Source organism: Chlamydotis macqueenii, chromosome 3 (assembly GCF_036417535.1).
Source record: "Chlamydotis macqueenii isolate bChlMac1 chromosome 3, bChlMac1.mat, whole genome shotgun sequence".
Classification (NCBI taxonomy): Eukaryota; Metazoa; Chordata; class Aves; order Otidiformes; family Otididae; genus Chlamydotis; species Chlamydotis macqueenii.
This window is the reverse complement of record NC_141558.1, coordinates 25,559,145-25,570,820: the sequence shown is the minus strand read 5'-3', so window position 1 is coordinate 25,570,820 and position 11,676 is coordinate 25,559,145. Positions and strand designations below refer to the sequence as shown.

At 44.6% G+C, this 11,676-nt stretch overlaps 1 protein-coding gene across 2 annotated transcripts; it reads left to right on the top strand.

The window, feature by feature from the left end:
- The first annotated feature begins 393 nt into the window (after positions 1-393).
- LOC104474202 (glutathione S-transferase) lies at positions 394-9,773 on the top strand. 2 transcript variants are annotated; one of them, XM_086744554.1, is made up of 7 exons: positions 394-535; positions 3,711-3,814; positions 4,935-4,986; positions 5,228-5,360; positions 6,407-6,548; positions 8,419-8,550; positions 9,429-9,773. In XM_086744554.1, the coding sequence occupies exons 2-7, from the start codon at positions 3,728-3,730 to the stop codon at positions 9,549-9,551; spliced, it is 669 nt and encodes a 222-aa protein (XP_086600680.1). In that variant the 5' UTR covers positions 394-535; positions 3,711-3,727; the 3' UTR covers positions 9,552-9,773. The 2 variants fall into 2 exon arrangements, with proteins under 2 accessions (XP_086600680.1, XP_086600681.1); XM_086744555.1 differs by having other exon boundaries at positions 395-517.
- Positions 9,774-11,676: the final 1,903 nt, after the last annotated feature.

Here is an 11,676-nt window from a genome sequence, read left to right as displayed (position 1 = left end):
AGACCCTGGCACCTCGACAGCTCAGCACCCCTTGCCCAGCGGCTGCGGCCCAGGCCTCCCCCCTGGTCACGCCATTGCTGTGACCCCGTGGCTGTAACTCGGGGGTCTCAAAGCCTTTCTGCAGCGGCTGCCGTGCCCCTCTGAGGCGCAGCCAGGGCACGCCGCCGACCTCGAAGCCAGCCCGGTGGAAAAAGTGGCTTCACCAGCCCGGGCACAAGGCCGAGGTGGCTTTTTCCCTCAGCTACGCTTGTAGATCTTAGGCATGCGGATTAACTGCGGGAAGCCGGGTCTCGCTGCCCCAGCGCGGGGAACCCGCCGTCCTCAAACCCGAGGGCGGGCGAGGGCAGGCAGCGGGCAGGCCCCTCGCACGGCCGCTGAGGGGAGGAGCGGCCGCCTCGGCGGGCACGGGGCGGGCCGGGCGGTGGGGGCAATCCGCACGGAGAGAGTTTGGCCGGGGGATCGGCGGGCGGCGAAGGCAGTCGGTGCAGAGCCAGCCGGGTCGGAGGAGCTGTTGGCGGTGCGGGCCCTGCGGAGGGTACGGGCGGCAGCGGGCAGGGGGGCCGTTGCGGGGGTCGGTGGCTCCGCGGGGCGGAGCGGGGCAGGAGGGTGTTTCCCGCCGTGGCTCGGTGGGGCGGGCGGGGCAGGGGCAGGGGCAGGGCCAGGGCACCCACCCCGGGGGGAAGGAGCCCGCCGGCCGGGGTCCGTGGCGGGCCGGTCTTTCCTTACCCTGAGCTCGAGGTTTTTTTTTGTCCGGGTATTTGCCCCACGTTCGCTCCCCGGCTGCAGGGACCCACGCCGGGCTGGGTGGGTGTGCGTAGCGGGGAGCTTGTGTCTGGCTCTGGGTGGGATCAGCAGGCAACCTGAAGAGAAATTGCTGTTTGGGGTAAAAGTTTTAAAATCTCTCACGGTAATTTGCCTGTTGCCTTGCTCCAACGCTCTTCCGGGCTCCCGTGGTGGAAGGAAAGCTTTTCGAATCCAGGCTTGCCCAGAGGTCCAGTAAAAACCAGACGCTGGTGAGCAGCCCTAGGGCGAGACCCAGCCGGGCTGGCTGCCCTGCGGGCCCGGTGCCATAAGGCCATTCCGCTTGAGCAGCCCTCTGGGAGCCGTGCTGGAGGAACAAAGCGTTGTAGGGTCCACATCCAATTAGGAAGAAAGTTTAAGGTCTTGCAGGAGATTATGAGCTTGCTGTTAAATTTGCTTACTTGTTTCTCACTGGAAGGCCAGTTCTTGAATTGTTTTGGGCAAGTAGTGTGATTTTTTCATAAAGCGATCACAGCGGTAGCTGTAATTCTCACAGCTGCCTGGCTGAGGTCCAAGGAAGGTCTGGTGCACTAGAACATCAAGAAAGTTTGTGATTTGAGGTCCATTTTTGCTATTCAAGAAAGATAATTTATGAACTTCGCTTCTCGTTTCGTGATTCATTGCTTTACAAGGGGATATTCATTGCAGAGCAGTAACTCGGTCACCAAAGTACTTTGCAACCATGTGTAAAACGTTCAGCCTAGACCTCAAAGTCAGTCCTTACCTGGTGTAGTTCCAGGAAAATGTAAGCTTTTTCTTACTGGCACAAAAAGCCTCAACCCTTGGCCAGTCACCACAAGGAATTATCATGGACCCGTTATGTTGATACTTGGACTTTTTTCCACCAACACTTGCTCTGCTCTTCAGCTTTCCCAGCTGTTCGGGGTGGAGCACTGAGTGGCAAGCAGGGCTCTGGTTGGGCTGATCTTTATCAGCTCTACCTCTGCTTCAGAAAGGGGTCAGGGCAGTTTGCTCTTTCTGCTTATGCTAGCCTGTGGTGTGTTTCCCAGCGCTGAGCCCACGTGCTGGATGCTAGAGTTCTTGTTCAGGCTGTGAGGGCCCTAGTGCAGTTTTCTCTGATGGAGTGGAGTTGAGACCATCATGTACTTCCTGCGCGCCAGGGAATGAAGTATTTTTGAAGTATGGAGTGTTGAGAACTCTTTCACTTGATACAGGGTAACTCACACACATACGGGAATTAGAAATGGAGTGTATGTTACAGTCTTCTGTGTGTAGGGCTTGGTAAGGTAGCCATGATAAGGCGCTTACCTAAGTGCTTTGTTTATGCACCCTGTTGCTGGTCAGGTATTAGGACTCTAGCTAGGCATCCAGCAGCTCTAGACTGGATGCCAACTCCAAACCGTCAAGACATAATCAAGTCTTTATTATCAAGCACATATTTATGTATCAGGAGAACTTTGTTGGAGGAGACTGAGGCGTCTGGGTATACATGCATTGCCAGGGCTAGGTGGAAGCTGAGCAGTGGTTTTGAAAACCTGTATTTTGGATTGAGGCACCAGGTTTCTACTGCGAGTCCAGCCCCTAGAAGAGCAATGGCTGTTCCTCATGAAGATACGTCCCAACACGAAGGTCTTCAGTGGGGATGGCCAGGGATGCAGTCTCCCCCCTCACTGTTGTGAGGCCCCTTCATTGACACCTTTGGGATTGTGGCCAAAGTTTCCACTTTGTGGCTCAGTTACACACTGTGAAGTCTATGCACGAATAAATAAGCCTGCCTGTAAACAGATAAAACCTTGCCTTAATGATGAAGCACTCTGTTAGTCTGTGACTCTGACCTCTTACTGAATCTGCTTTGTTCTTCTGGGACCCGTTAATGATAAGAGTACAGTGTTAGCTTTGTTTCCAGCACGAGGCAGGCTCACACAGCTGCTGGGTTCATACTATAGCATGTGACTGCCTTTGCTGTTAGTGAAATTTGAAAGGACGAAGTGTTTCATCCCAGTGCCATCATCCCGTGGGCTGACTTAATCCCTCTGCTTCTGGGGCCATTGACCAGGACTTATCTGTCCAACAGAGATCATGGTCTCATTTGTTTGGGTTTGATTAATTTAAAGTTATCAGAGCAAATAAAATATAAATCCCTGTTACAGTTTAACTATTGTTTGTGAATTGGAATGGGTCTTGAAGTTGGTCCACGTTCTCTATAATGGATATATTGTGATTTGGCTAATGGTCAAAACAGAACTAGCTAAATATGGAAGACAGCAGGCCTGGTGAAATATATGCTGCAATATATATTGCTGTTATAATCTCATATTCATAAAGGCAGAGCAGCACAGGGCTCTGAAACTTCATGATGAGAAATGTGAAGATAATGCTGGTGTCTCTGGGTTGGTGTTCTTGTGAAGCAGTTTCTTTGACACAGTACATTTTCAAGTCCGGTATGACATGGACGCTCTCACAAAACCCACCATCTACTGAACAGATTGCATCACTACAAGGTCAAAAATTTATTTATTCAGGAGTACTCTACAATTCTGTTTTGCTTGTAAAACTCTCATGAGCTCTTAAGCCTGTGTTAATACTTTTAAAGATATATATATATATATATATGATTTGTAGGTGCTTATTACATTCTGCCATGATTCTTTTTTGAATTGCTGCATATTCTCCTGTTAGTGAGTACTTTTTCTTTTTTTCTGCTAATCCACAGGAAACTTGGTTCAAACAAGCACAGGTATCTAAATGTCGTGGTTTTGTTTAGTAGGGGGGGGCCTAAGGGGGGGCCCACCTTAGGCCCCCCCCTACTAAACAAAACCACGACATTAGATCTTGATTGCCCTTCTACTTTCACATTAATCCAACTGTATGCAGTAGTCTGAAGTGGAATATTTTAAATGCTAATTTAAAACATGCTTCCTGTAACATCATCTTCTTGAATTTGTCAGGAAACAAGAACTCTGAAATGGCGGGCAAACCCAAGCTGCACTATACCAAGGGAAGGGGGAGGATGGAGTCAGTCCGATGGCTGTTAGCCGCAGCCGGGGTTGAGGTTTGTATCTTTTTTTATAAGGTGACTAGATTAATCTGAGATTAAAGTAAGTATTCTTTGGAAAGGTTTCCCAGTTACATCTATGCTTAGAGATATGCACATCACATGTTGTGATGCTGAACACTTAGATGCAGTGATACACTCTCATGTCATATTTCTTCAATGTATTCCTTGAGAAACAGTTGCCAAGTAAAAGGACTGTAACGTACAAAGAGTTAGGTGGCATTTTTGAAATGTACGTTAAGCTGAGGAGATCTTAAATTGTTGCTACAGACCAAAACTGTGTATCTCTGACTTTCTGAATGCTCATTACTTCTCTGTGTCTCGTGATTGTTCTCCACTGAAGGACTGTGCATATCACATGAAAAACTTTGGAACATTATCTGCAAACAAAGTACTTTTCATTCTTTGGGTTAGGACCCGAGTAGGATAAATCAGCAAAACTACCCTGAAGGCAGTGGAGGAGCTATCTAGATTCAGGTGAAAACCACCCTAAGGCATCTTAATTTCTGCATGCAATTTTTGCTTGAATGCAGTGCTTTGAAACTATTTTCTTAGAAACTATTTATACGGCATTGGAAATAAAAGGCTTTTTTTAAAAAAAGGCTTTTTAAACGGTCCTCACTTGTGAGTGTTGCTGACAGAGAAGCTGCAGAGCATGAGTGCTGAGGAAACAAAGATCTTGCCCTCAATCAAATGTCCTCATTTAAGGGAAAAAAACAAACCAAAAAAAAAAAACAGCAGAGGGAAAGAGAGAGGTAAACGCTGTGTAACAGAGGCATAACTTACTAAAATTTTCTCAGTATTTCATGTGGCATCAGCTGCTTTTAAGTGAATGATTTGGTGTCTGTTAATTGTTTGTGCAGGCAAGCAGACTGGTCTTTATAATAAGGAAGCTTTTTTTTGAAGTGTAAAACATTGTACATTAGTGTAGGGTTGGGGACACTGTACTCCTGGGTTATTTGCTGGAGCAGAGAGGAAGAATAGGAGTAGGGAGTCAACACAGTCATGAGAAGTATGGGGAATAGTGTGGAGAGGTGGAGTTTAACTTCCAGACTCCCTTCCACTTTACCATTGCCTTTGGGGTGGCACAGTGTTGCTTTCTATCTTTGCTTTTCAGTTTGAGGAAGAATTCATAGAAAAGAAGGAAGACCTGGAAAAACTATGGAGTGGTGAGTCTGTAAACTGTACCTAAACATAAATTCACACCAGTATAACAAAAGGACAGCAGGTGAGAGTTTTATAAGACCTCCAATATGATGTCACCTGTAAAGAGAAGATTTGAGAGACCTGCTTGCTTGCAAATGCTTCATCCCTCAGAACTGAAAATGTCTTTGTGTGTTACCAGGTGTCTTTCTGCGAGTCAGTGTAGTACTGCAGCAGTCTGAGTAGTTTCCTGCTTTTTCTTCCCAGATGGATCCCTGCTGTTCCAGCAAGTGCCCATGGTTGAGATCGATGGGATGAAGATGGTGCAGACCAGAGCCATCCTCAGCTACATAGCAGGGAAATACAATCTCTATGGGAAAGACCTGAAGGAAAGAGCCTGGTATGGTAACAGTGCATACCATTCTTGCTAATACTCTTCCATTATTTTTAATATTTATGAGAAGAATATTGCTTTGAAATATCTGTGTATAAAGGTGCATATACATCTGCCAGTGCTTTGTCTCCTTGGATCCAGAGATTGGGTGAATGGACTCTGTGACTGAGATATGATTGTTGATTGTCAACATAGTGAGAATATTACAACCACCTTCAGTGCATTAAGTTGCTGGGCATCTGCAAGACCTTAATATAATAATAAAGGCTAAGTATGCCTTTTTTTTTTTTCCTCTTTAAACTGGAAAACAGTAGGAGAAACCACAGCTGCCTGAAAAAAAAAAATGAAGTGTCTTTAAGTGTTCTAATTTCCTTTTTTTTTCAAAATATAAAGGATCTTTCATAGCTGATTTTAAAAATGGCATGTTCAGTTGCTTATTGCTACTGAAAGTTAAGCCAGTATTTTCCTGATATTACTTTACTATGTAAGCTGTGGATACTTTCCACTATTATAATTAAAGATACACAAATGTTCAGTTAAGTCCTTAACCTACCTGACTACCACTTACTGTAAAGGGTTTATTCTGTGATAATGGAGGGGCAGCTCCAGAGACTGTGGGGATTATTATGGACTGGCATGTCTGAACTGGCAATTGGCAGCCATTTGTTGCTGGAACACCTTCATTATTAGACCTCAAAACTATTTTTTTTTCACTAGTATAGTTTGCATATATGCTCTTTTGTCCCACAGCATAGATGTGGGACAGTTTATCAACAGAAAAGACCGTGAACTCCACTTTAGGTACATTAGTTGCTGATTCTTATTTATACCTTGTTTGTTGCAGACATGGTGAGCCTGTTTATAAAGAGCTGTGCTTTGAAAAAAACTGACCTGGAATCAAAGTGGAAGAACAAGAAAACAAACTAGCATGTCATGTTACATTCACCAATTAGCATTCTACTCAGTAATCAATCACTTCAGCATTATATTTCAGGAAAATAACTAAAATGGAATGTCCAGGTGATAAATGTGAAATAAAATGTTTGTTTCAGGATTGATATGTATGTGGAGGGAACAACAGACCTGATGGGAATGATCATGCATCTCCCTCTTCACTCAGGTGACACAAAAGAAAAGCATCTTGCCTTAATCATTGAACGAGCTACAAACAGGTACTTTCCTGTTTACGAAAAGGTAAGTGATAAATTACCAGTAGTTCACAAAGACAGTAAAGTAGGGTACAGGTTCCCCCCAACCCCAGTCCCCTGGCCCCACACACCTACTTACCAGAAGGCAAGTGACAGTAGAGCTCTGGAACTGTATGATGGAGCCAGTGTTCAGCAATGTGAAGAGAGGGCCACAAAATAACATTTGGCTGGTTTCAGCACTGAGTATCTTTACTGTCCTCTTTAAGACTCCTCAAATAAAAGATCCTACTTTTTAGACCTAGCTTAGTGTCTGATAGCTCCTTGCGTTTTGCATAAATGCACTATTTAAATACCTGTGCCAGCCTTCAAACTTCCTGCCTGAAAGTCTATATATTCTTGCTGTTCAAAGTTAAATATAATTGTGCTTTGTAATTAAGGACCTAGTTCTGTGATCTTTCTCAAGCCTATTGCTTAAATATATTATACTTACAGACTATTACTGTCTTTTTCTGCATTGCTATTTGGGCATCCTTAGGTGTGCACAAAGAGGCTGTGCAAACAGGATGCATCTAGCTTAAAAGCATAAAGCAATGACTTACTGGCTAGCATGCACTAAAGAGTAAGCCTCTAATGAGCCACGAGGTAAAGCACTGGTGTGCTTGCCACCCCACAGAGTGCATGAAGAGTCTCTCTTGGCTAGCCAAGAGTTGGTCAGGCTGAGACAGGTTGTTCTTTGCTTCTCCCTGGAACATAGCCTAGATGTTACTGAGTTTCCATTCCATTCTACCAACTTGCTGTTTGTTCTGCTGTTTTGGTTTGGTTTTCCCTTTAGGATATTTTAATTTTTTTGGTGTTAATGTTTTTGTGTTTGAATTGAGCCAGCTGTGATCCTCATCTCAGCATCCTACTTATGTTTGTAACTTTACATTTTGTACCTTGTACGGTTGTACTATACAAACTTTCTCACAGCACTTTTTCATAGGGTAGCAGTCTCCTCAGAAGTCTGTGCCAAGGGTACAAAGCTGTGTTGTTTCAGAGCTGAACTGGGTTTCTAGCTTGAATCCTTGGTTCACAGGCAGCTGAAGTCCGTTCAAAAAATACAGGTCTTGATGCAATTTTGTGTGCCCCTTTATCAGAGCCTTGAATTGCACAAGTAAAACCCCTAGAGGCTGCCCTGTGAAAAAAAAATTGCACATAAACTACATAAGCCAGCACTCTGGTAATCAGAGTTCATACAGATCCACTGCCATACCAGTGGAAGGCTGTGCTGAGAGAGATTCACTGCACACGTTAATCTTTCAACAATTTGAAGTCTGATAACATAAGTATTAAAGTTATTAAAAATTGTTTCAAAATAGTGAGGTAGATTTAGATTAGATATTAGGAAGAAATTTTTTACAATGAGGGTGGTAGGACACTGGAACAGGTTGCCCAGAGAGGTGGTTGATGCCCCATCCCTGGAAACATTCAAGGCCAGGCTGGATGAGGCTCTGAGCAACCTGATCTGGTTGGAGATGTCCCTGCTGCTTGCAGGAGGGGGTTGGACTAGATGACCTTTGAAGGTCCCTTCCAACCCTAACCATTCTATGATTCTATGATAAATAAAAAAGTTAATTTAGATACCATTATTTACCAGATCTGTGCCTAGGTGGCATAAACAACTGTTATGATATAGAATCACAGAATAGTTAGGGATGGAAGGGAATAGTTAGGGTTGGATAGGTCCACGCACACTGAAACATGAATTTTGATTAAATTTTTTATTGTGAGAATACCTATCACTTTCTAACTTTATAGATTACTGCATGGATTTGCTCTGCTGTGTATTTTTGTAAAAATCTGCCTGTAATGAAGTATCCAGATAAAATTCTTACATACTATATGACTTTTTTTTTTAATTTGTTTTTATTTTGTAGGCCTTAAAAGACCATGGGCATGATTATCTTGTTGGCAACAAGTTAAGCTGGGCCGACATCCATCTGCTGGAAGCCATTCTCATGACAGAAGAATGTAAGCCTGGTATACTGTCTGCATTCCCTCTGCTACAGGTTAGTAATCATCTGATCTCAATATGGAGTGTAACATACAAATATCACTGCCCAGTTTTAAATGCCAATTGATGTTTAAATCTCTTGAACCACTGTACCATGTTACTGACAGTTCCCTGCTCTACTTCTGTTGACTACAACACCCCGAACACACTTGCACTGCCTTGCTCTCAGAGCTGCAGGGGGTGGGGGGGGGCTCACCTTTCTCCAGCTCTACTTTGTCCAGCTGTTCTCAGCTGGCAGGAATTCACTTGCTAATGCGACCAGTTTGGTCCTGTAACTGCTGCTTTCATGTCTTCAGACATGACTATGAGCATCAGGAGGGGAAGTCTGTGGTCTGTTGTGTCTGCAGTTCCTGTCCTCTTTTTGCTAGCAAAATTATATTTTGTAGAAATCATATACAAGAGCTGTTAAGTTTCTAATGTCTGGTTTTCTGTGGTGCTTTGCATTGAGGTATTCCTGTCCTTGTCTCTTTTTTTGCCTAAATATATCTGCAGGATTTGCATTCAGACTGTGGTTTTTGCCGTTTTTATTTTTTTTTCTTTTCCTTCCACTTTACCAGATGAATCTTAACTCTTTAATATTAATTTCTCCCACCCTCAACTGTGAAGCTAAAGTAAACTTTATAGCACCACATTGCAGATTAGAATATTCACACTGGGATTTTCCAAAAAGACTAATATGTTGCAAGTGTATTTTTGCTTTTTTTTCTTCTTTAATGGAAAATGCTGAGTGCAGAGCTGGCTGTAGGGAGCTACTACCTTTCTCTGTTCAATAAGTATGTGTGAGAAGTAAAAATCCAAGTCACCTGATTTTTAAGCTATAAAAGATGGAATTACAATTTCCTGACTCACTGGCTTTACTGCTGCTTCTTACAGGCTTTTAAAGGAAGGATAAGCAACGTTCCAACAATCAAAAAATTCTTGCAGCCTGGCAGCCAGAGGAAGCCACCACCAGATGACAAGTATATTGCCAATGTGAGGAAAATATTCAATGTCTAATCATATAATACACTACACAACTGTAGTATATTACCAGAGCTGTGTGTTCTATGTATAAACTGTATACATCTATTCTGTAGCTTGGGTCATATAGCCAGCCACGTAGTAACTGTTGAAACAAAATACACTTTTAAATTAGAGTAAAAGGCTGATTTGGACCTTTTGAGTCCAGAAAGTGGAATTTCATGGAACAATTATGTGAAATAAAATATGCCGATGCTTTGTGTTTGTTTAATTACAGTACATACCTGGTAGGGTACAGTGTTTCAGGTGTAGCTTTCAAGAGTACTGTAGAAAGCCCTCTGCCCCTTTATAAGCTGCAGAAGAGAAGTGACTCCATGAAAATGGGGATTACAGTTGGGCGTGGAGGCCCCCTTCCCTCATGGGGTAAGTCATAGAATGCAACTCTAGATATGCTCAAAAATACAAAGTCTTACTGCATTTAGGGTCTGGGGTAGCAGCAGCTGCAGGATAGCTTCTGTATTTTAGCACTAGGTTGCCTAAACTTTTAATTAGAGCTTAATCTTAGGCAGGATTCACCTTGTCTGGAATACAGATACCCAAAATGGCATTGGTCACCCAAGCCTGTTACAGTACATGGCAGTTCAATGCCTCTGATGTGCTTTGAAGTTGTACTTCAGGATGCAATGAACGCCATCTTATGTGTCGAGCTGTCATCCAGTCTGAAATCCATAACATACCAGCGCAATCACCTGAAGATCATAAACTCATAGAATCATGGAATAGTTTGTGTTGGAAGGGACCTTCAAAGGTCATCTAGTCCAACCCCCTCCTGCAAGCAGCAGGGACATCTCCAACCAGATCAGGTTGCTCAGAGCCTCATCCAGCCTGGCCTTGAATGTTTCCAGGGATGGGGCATCCACCAACTCTCTGGGCAACCTGTTCCTGTGTTCCACCACCCTCACTGTAAAAAATTTCTTCCTTATGTCCAGTCTGAATCTACCTCCCTCTATTTTAAAACCATTACCCCTCCTCCTATCACAACAGGCCCTACTGAAGAGTTTCTCCCAGTCTTTCCTGTAGGCCCCCTTTAGGTACTGGAAGGCTTCAATAAGATCTCCCTGGAGCCTTCTCTTCTCCAGGCTGAACAGCCCCAACTCTCTAAGCCTGTCCTCATAGGAAAGGTGCACCAGCCCTCCTATCATCTTTGTGGCCTTCTCTGGACTCGCTTCAACTGGTCCATGTCCTTCTTATGTTGGGGGCTCCAGAGCTGGACACAGTACTCCAGATAGGGCCTCACAAGAGCAGAGGGGTAGAATCACCTCCCTTGACCTGCTGGCCACACTTCTCTTCATGCAGCCCAGGATGCGGTTGGCTTTCTGGGATGCAAGCACACATTGCTGGCTCATGTTGAGCTTCTCGTCCACCAGTATCCCCAAGTCCTTCTCCTCAGGGCTGGTCTCAATCCCTCCTCCACCCAGCCTGTATTTGTGCTTGGGATTGCCCTGACCCATGTGTAGGACCTTGCATTTGGCCTTGTTGAACTTCATGAGGTTTGCACGGGCCCACCTCTCCAGCTTGTCAAGGTCCTTCTGCATGGCATCCCTTCCCTCCAGCGTGTCAACTACACCACACAGCTTGGTGTCATCGGTGAACTTGCTGAGGGTGCACTCTCTCCCACTGTCCATGTCACCAACAAAGATGTTAAACAGGGCTGGGCTCAACAGCGACCCCTGAGGAACGCCACTTGTCAGTCTCCACCTGGACACTGAGCCATTGACCACCACCCTCTGAGTGCAGCCACCCAGTCAATTCCTTATCCACCAAATGGTCCATCCATCAAACCCATGTCTCTCCAGTTTAGAGAGAAGGATGTCATGTGAGACATGCCTTGCACAAGTCCAGGTAGATGACATCAGTTGCTACTCCCTTGTCCACAGATGCTGTAACCCCATCATAGAAGACCACCAAATTAATCAGGCACAATCTGCCCTTAGTGAAGCCATGCTGGCTGTCACCAACCACCTCCTTGCTCCCCATGTGCCTTAGCATGGTTTCCAGGAGAATCTGCTCACAACACCTTGTCAGCACCTAAGCCCCTGCCCAAGAACAATGGGCTTGGTATTCTGTTGATGGATTTGCACAGCATTGAGATCTGATATAC